Source organism: Taeniopygia guttata, chromosome 1 (genome assembly GCF_048771995.1).
Source record: "Taeniopygia guttata chromosome 1, bTaeGut7.mat, whole genome shotgun sequence".
Taxonomy (NCBI): domain Eukaryota; kingdom Metazoa; phylum Chordata; class Aves; order Passeriformes; family Estrildidae; genus Taeniopygia; species Taeniopygia guttata.
The window spans coordinates 95769748-95784160 of record NC_133024.1 but is presented as its reverse complement, the minus strand read 5'-3'; the positions used below and the strand labels follow the sequence as shown (position 1 = coordinate 95784160).

General features: G+C 41.5%; 1 protein-coding gene and 1 non-coding gene across 4 annotated transcripts in view; one reads left to right on the top strand and one right to left on the bottom strand.

Moving 5' to 3' along the window:
* Nucleotides 1-11476, bottom strand: part of SHROOM2 (shroom family member 2) — a 116647-nt gene extending 105171 nt beyond the window's left edge. For 2 of the 3 annotated variants that reach the window (XM_030280579.4, XM_030280587.4), the window contains exon 1: nt 11095-11475. In XM_030280579.4, coding sequence (XP_030136439.4) covers nt 11095-11313 — 219 coding nt within the window. In that variant the 5' untranslated portion in view covers nt 11314-11475. Of the gene's footprint in view, nt 1-11094 lie in introns of all 3 variants that reach the window. The other variant, XM_072933758.1, reaches the window with a different exon arrangement.
* Nucleotides 11477-11553: 77 nt separating this feature from the next.
* Nucleotides 11554-13642, top strand: LOC115497343 (uncharacterized). Its single transcript, XR_012057532.1, has 2 exons — nt 11554-12239; nt 12885-13642. It is a non-coding gene; the product is annotated as an uncharacterized protein (transcript).
* Nucleotides 13643-14413: the final 771 nt, after the last annotated feature.

Sequence of the window (14413 nt, the reverse complement as noted above, 5' to 3'; positions counted from 1 at the left end):
TCTTCTACTTTCTGAAGCATCAAAAGCATCTGTGCATTTTGAGTAGGTATTGGGTTTAATTTTGTAAACACAGACCTAACTGTACACTTTGGTACATTACTTATGATGAACACTGTAGACAAAACAATACTTTCTGCTTGTGTCTGCTGTGAAGAAAAATGTACAGAATCACATAGCTATAGCCTTTTGACACAACTCTGTATACCCCACAGGCTTTCAAATATCTGTGTTCTAGGTCTTAATAGAAAGACTATTAAGTCTTTCTCACTGTAATATTTCAGCCCTTCTGCATCAGGTCTGTTTCATGAGAAACAAGATTTCTGTGAAATAGTATGAGTTCTACTTGTCACCAGAGGCAAAGCAGACACAATGCCAGAGGTACACAAGCAACCCATGGCAAAAGAGGTAATTAATTTACTAGCTCTCCCAATTTTCAATGCAGTAAATTTCCAGTTCTTTGCTTCTGATAGGGCTCTGTTTTGAAGCTTTGCCAAATCAGACCCTTTACTGGCTTCAAGGGAGCAAACAACCACCAAAGAGCCACATGCATCTTCACTTGCATATTCTGATCACCAACATCTTTGACATAACAGGTCACAGCTACAATATTTGTTAAGATTATGATTTTCTGAATCAGACAGAAGAAATTCAGTTGAGCAACAAAAGATTTGTCTTGCACCCCTCCCTAACAAGAGACTGAGTAATTACAGAAACTCCTCAGGTCTCCAAGGTGTCAGAAAAGGCACAGCCCTACTCCCTGCTTGTGATAGCGATCTTCCACAGCAGTCAGGAAAAACATCAAGTTCCCAGAAGGTAAAAATAGTAGGGAAAAACTTATTTTACTAATACATCACTGGAGTTTCCATTTTATAAGCAGGGGAGTAAATTGTTTGATGTTACCTTTTACAAGATAGGATAAAGGGAAAAGAATAAGAAGTACAAAAGTTTTATACACAGTAAGAATACATAGTTTAAAAGGGGGGGAAAATTACATCAGAACTTAAGTTGTGATCTACCAATTTTTTGAAATTTAGAAGAAGCATTATGACATGAGAGTTGCATTTAAAAGAATCCAGTATTTATATCATACCTCCCAGCCACAGAACAAGATACTGTTCTTTAATTTTACAGGAGCCTTTCTATTGGCAAATAAAGGCACTTGACCAAAGCTTACAAACTGTTTATAAGAACTGTTTTTTAAAATATACAGTTCTCTTAAGTCTTGAGTTAACTATGCAAAACAATAATTATGTTTAACAGACACATGAAGCTTCAAGTTTTCACTGTTATCCTAAAATTCTTTCCACATATAAACACCCAATAAAACACTACTGTATGTCAACACAGTGTGTTTGCATCCTTCTTTTACTTGAATTAATGGCTGTGAAATGGATGTTTTGCTATTCCATTTAAAAAAAAGAGACAATTGCAAATGTTTCTGCTGAAAATCTAATGTTCTGATTTCTTCTGGGTCAAAAAAATATGTATTTGTAGAGAAAATGAAAAAATTGCAATACTGTAATTACTGAATTATCCAGAATCCAAATACTCATCAGGAGTTGTATAATTCACTACATCAGATATGAGCCAGCTAAACACCCACAAACCTATTTTTGCATGTAATTTGTTTAAGAAAATTAACTGATGACTAACTGACACTGTGTAGGAAGCACTTCACTTCCTTTGTCATTAAATCATGTTTCTATGATACTATCCTAAAATACTCAAGTATTTTAAGGAAAAATACACAGCTTCCAAATAAAGTATTACTATCCCCAAACAGTATTCACTGAACCAAATCAGAAGATTATTTCCTGAAGAATGCTGGCTAGTTTAGATGTATTTGGGAAACTGGGAGACACTGCTTTATTTCATAATTTATGTTGGAAGTTTTCAAACCACCTGTGTAGCAAAGTGTGTTTTAGCTCAAGAGAAAGAAAAAAAAATCCAAAAATAATCTGCTTGTATAGTTTTGTGAAGGTTTTTTGAGAAGAAGCATATTTTAGTGAAGAAAACAAGTACTGAAACTGCAATTTCAAGTACAGCAATATCCCTGCATCATTTCTAAACTAATTTTCTGGACTTTCATGCTCACCATTGACAAATCCCTCCCTCCTTCAGCTATCCAGACTTGACTGCAAGTCCCTTACAGAGAGAGAATATACTAGAAGGACTGAGGATGAAGAACTTGTTACTCTAAAATTAAAAAGTTTGGCCATTTTAAAATTCTCTGGGTATTTTTCAACTAGGTTTCACATGGATCGTTTTTTATTAAAAAAAAAAAAAACAAACCCAAACACTCAAAGTACAACTTAGAATGAAGTCTCCATTATAAAAAAGCTTAGTTCAGTAGGTTATGCTATTATGCTACAGTTTCCACAAAATCAAATTGAATTCACCTTCACACATCAGCAAAAGCATTCTTAGACTCTCTGCCAGACTGCTCAGAGATGCCTCTCTGCTATTACCAGAACATTAAACATCCAGTTGCCATAGATGACACAAATGCACAGCAGAAGTCTAGAGTATTTTCTGTGAGTACAGAAATGATCTAGAACTTATAAACATGACTGACAGAACAGCAAAGAGCCCGAACAAAGAAAAGGTCCAATAAAACCACCTACAATCAAAATAACAAGAACACTCTCAATCATGATCCATTTTCCTTCTGAAAGGTCATTTTAGCTAGAGAAATGACTGCAACAATGGATGAACCCACACTGTTAGTACCTATCCAATGGGATACAGTCTCTCAAGCACTGAAGTAGATCTCCTTATTATGTTACCAATTTCTAGCTTTCAGACACCAAGATCTGTTCCACCTTGAAAAACAGGCCACTCTACTTCATTTTAAAAAAATCCTCATACATAAGTACAGTTCTTCAAAAAATCTGTATCTAAGAAACATGATAACATGTTTCCTAGCTCATATATCAGCTAATAGATATTTCTAAGTAAGTAAGAGGAATTTAAACATTTCAAAGAACCTAATGATTTAGAAATGGACAGAATTAAATGGAGAGAAAGAAGGGCTGGTGGCAAAGGAGAAATCTTCCTTTCTATATGGGGTGAGGTAGGAGAAGCACAGGGACAGGATGTGAGGCATTCCCTTTAGTGCCAACACTACTGAGCTTTTGACTAAACAGCTCAAACCTTTCAGTAGATTTTGGCATTTCATCCGGGTTTGGAGGAACTTTGAAATAACCACCTCTTTTCTATCACTGAACACTCAACTCCATCTGTTTCTACTCTAAGAGTCAACCCAAGAATTGTGTACCTGACAAAAGCTATTTGGTTTCTCAAAGCTGCAATTTGCTGCATTTCCAGCACTTACCAGCAAGTTGGCTCTTTCTGCTGGGGGAGTCCAGCATATCACAAAGACCTTCATATACACAAAGGCCACTAAAAAAAAAACCCAAAAGATTATGTGGCAGATGCCGTTCTCTTATCTGCAATAGGAGATCTGTGTTTACCAAAAATGCCCTGAATTAATCAGAGACTGAACACTAATACTATATTAATTTATGGAGAGAGGAAGGAAATTCTCTCCTAAGTTCATAAATATTGTCCTTGGTAGGTAACAACTCTCCTCTGATCAGTTTGATAAATCAAAATTAAAAGTTATGCTCAGAAACAATCAGAGAAATAAATGTTTAAAAACTATTTTAGGTACAGGCACACACACACTAGAAAGTGCAGAGACGATCTTGCTCAGTAACATTTCACCATACTACAGGTACCCATGGAACATTTGGGTATGTGTTGAGGAACCAGGGGTTTCCTCAGCTTCTCACACAATTGACAGCAAGTGGCAGGCACTTCCTGAAAGCAATTCAGAGTACTTAAGTCCTGTCTAAATTAAATACTACAAAACACTTTTCAAAACTATCTCCTTCTAGTAAACATTCACCTTAAACCCGGATGAACACCAGTGGAATTCTGCTACTTGGCAAAACAAATACAGAGGGTCCAAACACATTCAGAAGTGCATCAAGTTGATTTTTGAAAACTGATTCCAGTTCAAAACTTTGTAGACAATTTCTGTCACTGAATGAATGCATTTAAACACGAAACACTCAGTTACCCACTCCAAAACCCTTACATTCTCTCTTGCTTGTATATGACCATATCTGTGAAGTTAGAAGTAGTACAAAAATTACTCTCAATTGTATTCCCCCAGAGTAGTGATAATATTCTTGGCGAGGGTATGAGGGGATAAGGAGATAAGGAGCGTACAACATACTTCCCGCATAACCTTTAAGAAACTGAAAATATTATGCTATGTGGAATTAGAAAACTTCCAAGATTGCTACTTATCTTAAAGATAAGCAACCCACCCCACAAACAAACCTCAAAAAAGCCCCAAGCTAAAAACAAGCCCAAACCCAAAAGTCCAGAATTATGTTAAGTTTTATAGAGAGGTATCAATACCAAATAGGTTCAAAATAGACAGGTGAAAGCAAGTCCTCATAGATTAAATGAAGTCTCAGCATAACTGCATTAATTTTTATTTTACCTGTGAAAAATCTTCATGCACTGTATCTCTTAAATGCACAGCAAGTAAAAAAATCTTAATATCTAGGACCTGTCCCAAACTTCTATGACAAACTGACCCACAGATCTAGATCCATATACATATTAGGTATTCTATGTATAGATTACAAATGCATAGGAATACTAAATACAAATAGCTTTTCATGAGAAGAAAGAAGCTAATACGTTATAAAATACAGGCTTTGTTACAGGTTGGTAAACAGTTGTTTCCCCTAATCTATTCACAGCCACGTTTCAATTCCCATTTACCTTATTCTTTCCACATTCCCATACTTTAAACACTCATTAAGCAGGAGAACATACAATGAATCAAGGTCTGCAGATAAAAATAAGTACAGTCTATTGAGTAAATGGGTAAAGCCTATGTAGCATATGTATAAACACCACACATAGCCACACTGGTTTTCCTCTTAAAAATAAACAAAGAAGACCATAAACATGATGGATATCTATATCTATATATATATATATATATATATATATATATTGCATTACTGGCAAAGCTCTGATAAGAGCAAGCAATAACTGGAAGTGTCTTGCAGATCTCATGTCCACACTAATGTCTATGATGCATCCAAAATTCATACTGAAAATTACACATTAACATATGTATGAACTAACAACAAGAGAAGTTTAAATTGTCCTTTAAACAGACCAAACAGTTAATCCAGCTGTCTCACTCTTATTGGAGTAACTATTCCCACAAAACACACAATTCCTCTGCCAGACTCCACAGACATGAATGATTCTGCTTGTGTTTTCTTTCAAACTAAAAAATCATTACAAATTTGACAGTTTTTGCCTGAGTAGCTGAAAGAGGGAAATGCAGACGAGATAAAAAACAATTTGGAAGCAACCAGTATATCCAAAAGTTAGAAGTTCACTCGTTGTAACGAAGTTTCTTAGTTCTGATTTTAAACAGAGCACTCTGAGCCCCCTAGAAGATTTTTCTCCTGAAATGTAGTGTGAAATGCACATAGGAAGACTGCAATTTCAGTACTGCAAGCACACACCACTCTCATGCTCTTTGACTGCTAAGCACCTAACTCAACTGACTTGAGACTTCTGAAGTCACAAGCCTTTAAACTATTCTTTCATTTCAACTCCTTGCAGTTTTTAGATCACATGCAGCAATATCCAAAACAACTTTTAAATGCAACTTCCAAAACTGGTGCCATTCCAACTGTTACAGCCCTTGCAAAAATAAAACAAAACACCAAAAAACAAACAAACAAACAAACCCAAAAAAACCCCCCACCAAACCCTAAAAACCAACACACACACAAAAAAAACCCCAAACCAAACAAAAAAAAAGCCAAACCCTGCAAACCCAACGTTCCAAGCTTCAGACTTCCACACCACACATGAGGGTGGTGGGCTCCATTCTACCAGTAAATTAAGAGTCATAATAAAGAGGTCATTCACTAGTCATTAAAGCACTAAAATTGAGACCATTCCCTTCATCAACTAGCTTACCAAATTAAAAGCAATAAGATCTACCTGCATCAAAGCAAACCACCACCTCTCTTCCAATAGTAGAAACCTGGGATCTAACAACCAGACTCCAAGGAAAACTCCACCCAGAACATTTTCTATAGCATTGAAAAAAACCCAATTTTTAACATATCTGGCAGGGGGAAAATATAAATAGCTACATGATACTATTTCAAGCCTAAAACATTCATTTTAAACACATTTCCTAATATTTCTCAACTATCAAACTGAAAAACACAAAAAGGTCCAATTCAGACCATAAGCCCCTCTTGAAGATAAATTGAATAAATCTTTCAAAAGAAACACAGAACGTGATCTGATACATTCTTTCAAAACCGTTCACTAATATACTTGTTAAAATTCTGACCCATACAGGTCAGTAATTCTACCTGGGTTTGATGATCAAGAAAAAATAAATAGAAAACAAAATAGATTGAATAATCCTCTATGTATCATCTTTCCAGAACTTAAGTGTATGAAATTTGTTGGGATATGGAGACCTAGATTAGAATTCTTTCTTGGCCTCAGTACAATGCCTCCTAAGAACTTATAAAGCATCTATTTACATGAATGGCTGCATTTAAGTTGAAGCAGTCAGGAATTTCACAGGATTACTGGTAACTGCTGGTTTTCTGGACATCAAACTTCACAGCCAAGTTTAAGAATTGTTAGTGTCTACAAACAATGCAGCTCACCTCAAATGCCTAACTTGAGGGAAGAAACTGGTATTTGTGTTTGATTATGTCTTTTTTTTTTTATTCATTTGTATACAGAATCAATAAAGCTCTTTTCCACCCTAAATATTGTTGCAGTATGGTAATGCAAGTAATTGCTTTTAGTTACGTGTTTAAGGCCAAAGAATAAAGAATTATCTAACTGAAACAGTAATCACTTATTACTGAAACAACACTTTAATACAAGTCACATGGAGAAGTCTTGAAGCCAATTAATAGAGAAGCATTTCTTTATACAATTTAAGCGATTGTTAGGTTAAACAAATTACAATTCACACCTAACCACAGACAGGAGCATGTTAGGAAAGTGCAGTGGAATAAAGAAAATAGAAGATATAAGTCTATCTGATACTCCTTTTTAAAAGACACCTCCAGCTGGGGCATGAATTCAGCATTGATTCAGGAGACATGAACTCTATCTACTAAATCAACAACAAAACTTCTTGCAACAGTCCAGGTTTCACTTGGAAATCTTGCTGAAATGCCAGCCAAGCTCAGCCTTGATTAGACTGCAATGAGATCATAGCTTGAGGAGGTATAGCTGAAAGCTCTTGTAAAGCTGATCTAAAGAGAAATTTATTTAAATGATACATTAATCTTTCTTGAAATGCATGAACTAGAATATTCTCATATTTATTAATGTAATATGGATAAAGCTGACTGCAGAACTTCAGCGCTCCTAAGGATATTGTTAGTACAGGAAGTTAAATGACTTTCTACCCACCACCCACAATCAACAGTATGATTGACACTGCAAGTTGGGCATCTCAGATAAGAGCACTTTTAAAGTAAAAGTAATCAAGATAATGTAGTTATGGGAGATTTTCATGAGATTCCCTCTTGAGCACTCTGACTTTTCATTTTCATTATTTCTAATAAGACCTCCCTCTTCAGATGTTGTTTCTCTAAATAAGAGGAAAATACAAAGTGAGGCTCTTGAGACTTCTAATTATTGTCCTCAAAGTTTTCATTTCACCTTTTGTTGAAATATGCATGTTGCCATGAAAAGCAAGTCCTTTCTTTCAAGATGTCAAATCAGGCAGGAACAAGCTGCCTTTGGGCAATTTTTTTGGAATGTTATCACACACACATGCAGAGATCAGAAAAAATGTAAAGCATTTTTTTAAAGGGACATTAAAAAATAATGGTATGCAACACAGTGACAATGCTAAAAGACTTTTTCCTTAAATATTAGCAACACCATTTTCACTTGGGTGGGGCAAGCATTAGACGACCAGCTATGTTTAAAGATCGAGCAAGCTGTATCATGCACCATATTTCTCTGTACCTATTGCAGCAATAACAAAAAGGGCAAGGGAAAAAAATCTAAAACAATTTTTAAAAAGGCTTGTGCCTGGCAGCTGAACTTGATACTCTGCTTACCTGGCTCTATTTCTGGACTATTTCTCCAAGTCTGGTTTCAGGTACAGGAAGAAAAGCTATTGTGAAATGGGGAAACCTGCCCAGCCCTAAAGTGCTGGGCCCACTGCTGGGCACCGGCACTGTGACTGTGCACTGACCTCTCCCGGGGAAAAGCACTTCCCTCACAGCATCAATCATGGAATAGTTTGGGTTGGAAGGGACCTTTTAAGGTCATCCAATGCAACCCTACTGCAATGAGCAGGGACAAAACTCCAGCAGCTGAGCACACGCTTACATCCTTGGTAAGGCTGGACACATTTTCGCCTCTTTAGCATGCCTTGCTTTCTCTCATTATTGGCAATTTGGTGGATCAAAAGACACTTGTTTTAAATGACTTGATTTCCAGCTAAAAAATTCTCTAATAGTATTTGCTGCCAGTATTTGCCCTAAACGCTCACTATGATACCTGTAATAAAAAAATTTCCCTTCCTATCAGCAAGTGAAATAGCCACACAACCAGAAAAACAGAGAAGTGTATTACACAGAAAGTGCTGAAAAGTGAACACCATATACTTGCTCATGAATTTTTCAATTAAGGTATTTTTTGGTGCTACTTCTCCAGCAGTTGTGTCATATATGCTAAAGAAAGCAGCAAATATTTACAAACACAGACTTCCCAGCGTTTACATAAAGGTACAACTTTCTTCAAAGGCTGATCTTTCTGAGACAGGCAGAATTTTAGAAATCCCCCTTAAGCAGCTGCTATCTGAGACTCCATTCACACCTTGTCACAATCCTCGAAGAGTTGGCAGTTGTCGTCATCCACCCTCACTTCCCCAGAGATGCTCTGGACTAGAGTGAGACAGAGCTTCATAGCCAGCTAACGCTTAAGCACAGTTTGAATCCACAAAACCAGGAGTTTTTCCACAGATGTCCTGAAGGATTTATAGTCCACTGGGCTTTCTTGGGTCTCCAACTGACCAGCCATCACTCTTCTGAGAAGGAAGAACACATGCCACAGAAAGAAGCACTGGTGAAATGGCACCTCCTCATCCATGGCAGCCCACTGATCTCCACTCAGGAACAGAGTAACAAGTTCAGAGCTCTCCTCAGCTGAGAGGAGACAAACATTGTATCTCCTGCAAGGAGGGACTGTTTTAATCACTCTCTTTTAAATTACTCTTCCCACCACTAGAAGCAGTACGGTAAAAAACCAAAACACCATCATGAGTAGGCTAAATCAAGCTGGAAAATTTTGCAGCTACAAAAATCACAGTCCTGGGCACACAGGTTTCAGTCCTTGGTTTCAAAAGTAGTTCTAAGACCACCGTACCCAACAACAACAAATAAAAATACACTCCAAAATTGAAAGCCAAGGATCCAGGTTACCCTCTCATTCACAGGTCTGTACAGATGGACCCGGACTGCTCTTCCACACAGCAACACAACTGTGTGGTTCCACTTAATTATTCCCTTGCAACAGACCCAGTTTAAAAGGTTCCCAGGCACAGACACTTCTCTCCACATACCACAGCCACATCCTCATGCCACAAATACTTACGCCTGTTACTTAATACCTAGGTAACATTATGAATAAGCATCACTGATCAGTCTTTAGATGTAGCACTTATTAGCCATTACCAGAAAGGTGGATTATTTGAATTGGTACTTAACAGCAAGTGCATACATAACAAAATAGCTCTTTTCTCCCTGTCTCAAACGCTCCCAGGTTTGCTATTCTCTAATTCTGGACACTGGTAAGCAGCCAACACTCTTGCAGTCATTTTTCAGCCTATACATCTGACACTGACTGTCGTTCCTTGAAAACAGCACTAGGGAAGTGATCTATAAACAGATGGTTTGAAAAGTTCTCACTGGGAAAGTTCATAACACAGTTGTTTCAAGGCTGGGAGAAGGGAACCAACTAGAAAACTCACAACAAAACCAGATGAAAAATAAGATTAGTGTAATTTCTGCTGTGGATAAAACAGGACTTGTTGACCTCTGACACTCCCTGGCACTTTCAAAATGGGAACAGGCAGAGTCTGCAGGACTTGTAGACAAAAGCATATATATAACTTTCTGACAGATCTTGGCAAAATGTGCTTTGCTAATGCCATTTTTTTTTTCACTACAACATATGGATCTATTTTCATGTGCTTTCACTGTGCAACATGAAAGCTGTCTTAACTGCAAAACCCAACAATTACTGAGAATGGGGGCTCTTAAGTCAAAACACATCCAGATGAAAAAAAAATTTCTACAAAACGTAAAGCATTTCTTTAACTTGTGTCCAGCGCTGTAAGTTTACAAGGACAAGAAAAAAAAAACCAAAAAACAAACACAAAAGATTAAAAAAAAGGCAACCAGATAGTGCATATATACCCAAGCATGTCCCTCTCCACCGTCTTCGGTGAGTGGATTTGGTCACTATCCACAAGACCTTTTTGTGGAGGGAAGGGACAAACAAAGGGCTATCCTAATTACTTAGAATTTGCAAGTGCAACGGCAGCGGAGAAAATTCAGCCTCCGAGCCCGGAGTTTCAGTCTCCATACCCTCCTGCGCCAGGAGCCCGGAGAGGAAAGAGGGAGGGAGCAGCCCAGCAGAGGGTTTCGGGTCCCCCAGCCAGTTACCAGCGCCTACAAACAACGACAGCGCCGGCTTTTTACTGGGGCGTACGAGCGGCCAGGAGCGCGGCTCGGAGGCGCCACGCTGCCTGCGCCCGGCAACCTGTTGCCCCCGGAGCCGCTGGGATGAGCCCCGCACCCTCCGGCACCGCTCCCCAGGCGCTGGTGGGGCCCGGGAGCGCCCCCGGTCCGCGGCACCTGCGCTGGGCGCGCTGCCCCGCGGTACCCGCGCCCCGGGCAGGCGGCGCGGCCGGGCTGTCAGCGCCGCGGGCACGGCAAAATGGAGCCGGACCCACCTCCCCCCCGCCCCGGCGCCGCTCACCTTGGTGATGATGAGGGGCTCCCCGTGCTCCCGTCCGCCCTTCACCGTGAAGCCCCAGGGAGCCCCGCCGGTCAGCTGCACCTCCACCAGCTTGTAGCCCTCAGCTGCCCGCTGCTCCACCATCACCATCACGGGCCCCGGTTCCACCAGCCCGGCGCCGAGCCGAGGGTCGCCGACGGCCGGGCGCTCCCGCCCGCCCCGCAGCCCCACGTCCTCCATGGAGCGCCCGTCGCCGCCGGGGCTGGCTCGCCTCTGCCGGCCGCTCCCCGCTGCGCGCCAGCCGGCGGCCGCCCGCGGAGCCACCTACCCGCCCCGCAGCGCCGGCCGGCCCGGCCCCATCGGCGGCGAGCGAGGGCTGCTCCGCCCGCCCCCTCCCCTGCCTCCTCCCCCGCAGCCCGCGGTATTGTCTCACGCCGAGGCCGGAGCCCGGCGGCGGGGGGGCGGCACCAACTTGTGGCAACTTGGCGGCGGGGCAAATGCCGCCGAGCAACGCGGGGTGCTGGGAGGAGCGCGGCGGGGATGGGCGCCCCCGCCTCCCCTTGGCCTCGGAACGAGGGCGAAACCCGCGTTTCACCAGCCGGGCAGCCGCTCGCCCCTCCCAGAGAGGGGCAGCCCCGCCGGGCGAGCCCCCGGCAGAGGAGGAGGGGAGGGAGGGGAGCAGCTCCGGGCCGGCCGCCAGACAAAGGCAGCGGCGAGAACGTCCGTGAGCCCCGCGTCACCCCGGGCTGGGACCGAGGCCGTACCGTGCCTCGCAGGGGCTGCCGCACCTCCCGCCAGCCCCGTTCTCGAACAAAAGCGGCGAGCAGGTGGAGGGTGGGGTGAAAGGGCAGCCGGCGGCTGTGGCCGCCCCCGGGCAGGGACGCCCCGCCTTCGCCGTGCCAGGCGGCGGGGGGCCGGGGCTGGGAGTGCAGAGGGGGCCGGCTCTTGCCGGCTCTTCCCGTCTCGCCGCGGTGTTCGGGGAGGGGAGGCCGGGCCATGCGGGGGGCAGGTCAGGGGGCAGCCGCAGCGGGAGCCGAGGCAGGAGGAGCTTTCCGCCGGCCCCTCCTGGCCCTGTGGGGGCTCCGGGCCGCGCTCTCCCGCCCAGCCCCGGGAGCGGCGGCACCGCCCGGCCCGGCCCGGCCCGCAGGAGCCGGCGGGAAACACAGGTGAAGCCTTCAGCAGAAAAATCCAATAGAGAAGAGGTTTGGAGTCCCAGATTTAAAAACAAATTTGATGGCAGAGTGCGAGGCAGGCATTAGAAGTGCTAATCTGAATGCAAATTTTGGATGGGAAATAAATGCAGGGTTTGGGTTTGCCCGATGCCTTCGCTGAGTTAGCGGTGAGGCTGGGAGTGAAATACTTGGTTTTTGCAATTCTGGTGGTTGAATTGAATCACTTTATAGGAGGTTTCAGGCCTTAAATGAGGACCAGACTTGGTCTGGAGTACCAGTGTGCTAGCACACAATCTTCCTTGGCATTCCACTACCAAGCAGGCAAAATACTGTTTAAGACAGAGGGAAATTACTATCTATTTTCATTTCTGAAAGACCTCAAGGTAACCTCAAGGAACTTTTTCATGTAACAAGCTGTCTCGTGGCGGTGCCTGGTTATATGCAGTGGGATTTTAAGATTTTAAGGTTTTGTATGTTGATGTAACAGGTCACATATTTTGCTTTATGAAAGTGACCATTGGGACATTCTGATTATGTAGTTTGTTCCTCTAACTCCTGCTGCAGTTGGTTTATTTCCCATAAAACTCTCCTGCCTTGAACTAAACTTTTTTTTTTTTTTTTTCCCTACAATACTTCCAGGATTTGCTACAGGATATTTCTTCAATACCTAAAGAAAACTTTGGGTTCAGGACTGAGAACACCTGAGTCGTCAATCCCAGCAGGAGATTGGAGGAGATCTAGAAAAAACTTCAGTGTATCCCAAGTATGCACATTGAAATGAAAATAAAATAGATCACATCACTAATGAGAAGAGCAAATACTGCTTTAAAAAAAAAAAAAAAAGTCCTCTCTGTTTATAGCCTCCCTTTTTCAACTGCCAAACATTAATTCTTCATCTTGAACATTTTGTTGCCCATAGAAATTCAAGATTTACATTACTGTTCTGGCTTTTAGAATTGGTCTTAAAAATTCAGTATTGAAGCATGATGAAGAAATCTGAGCACATATTTTAAAACTGGAAAATCTAGAGAAGGAGCTGGAAGCCATTGAAAACTGAAATTCTGCTGCTGCCTAATTACATCAGTGAAAGATGTGGACATGTAGCTCTTGGGAAAGCAGTTGCCTAAAAGAGCCGAAAGCTTTTCACACTCCTGGTTAAGAGAGACCTCAGTAAAGAAGTTTCTAGCTAATGCTTACTTAGAACCTGATAGGCTGACACAGTTGTCAAGCAGATCCTCAATTTGTGACTGACAGTTCAGAAATCAGACTTCCTTATCTTGAATGACCTTTTCGCCTTTTATTCTTTAATGTTATCAATGTTCCTAAGAGACCACAAAGTAAAGTTCTTCATACATATGTTTGACCAGCCAAAGCAATAAAGGAAATATTTTTTGTCATATTGGTCAAATTTCTCTCCATTTTTTTTATATCCTCCCTCTCTGAAATCTGAAGCTTATTCAGAACTCAGCTGGAGACTTGTACTTTTGCTCTTCTTAAAATATTGTGATAATTTTATTACTTGAATTTATGCAGCTTCTGCCAGCTTTCATAAGGTTTCAAATAGTCATAAAGAACAAAGGACTTATTGAATGGATTCTAAAATACTACTTTTTATTTGTGTGATAAGAGAACCAATGATAACTGTATTTGCCTAACAAAAGCCTTGGTGACCAAATCCTCAGCTTTTTCTCTTGACAGATGTTTTCTGAGTACACAGAAGTTACCAGTAGAAGGTAGAAATACAAGATACATCAGGGTGCCATAAATATATCAGAGGAAGTAACAGACCACTTTTTCACACTGAGGACAGAGAATGATGCAGCTGTTACCAACAAGGTATGAAAGGGATCACTTTGTGTAAAAATGTGTGCCAAAGATACGTGTATCAAAGATGCTTCACTGTGATACACAGAAGTTACCCAAGAGCCTTCTCCTGCTGTGCAGAAGGAGCTATCAGACTTACATCCCCAGATTGCGTGTATGTGCCCTGTAAAACAAAAGCTTTCTGCAGGAAACCAGTCTCCTCCCATAGTACTTCATGTCATCCTACTTTGGTTCTTGAAGCTTAATTAACAATTTCAAGTGAAATTTTGTTTTACAGAATTTATTCAACCTTCATTCTTTCTGTTGCACATATTGCGTATCTGTTCCCTACTTAGTCTCTGAGA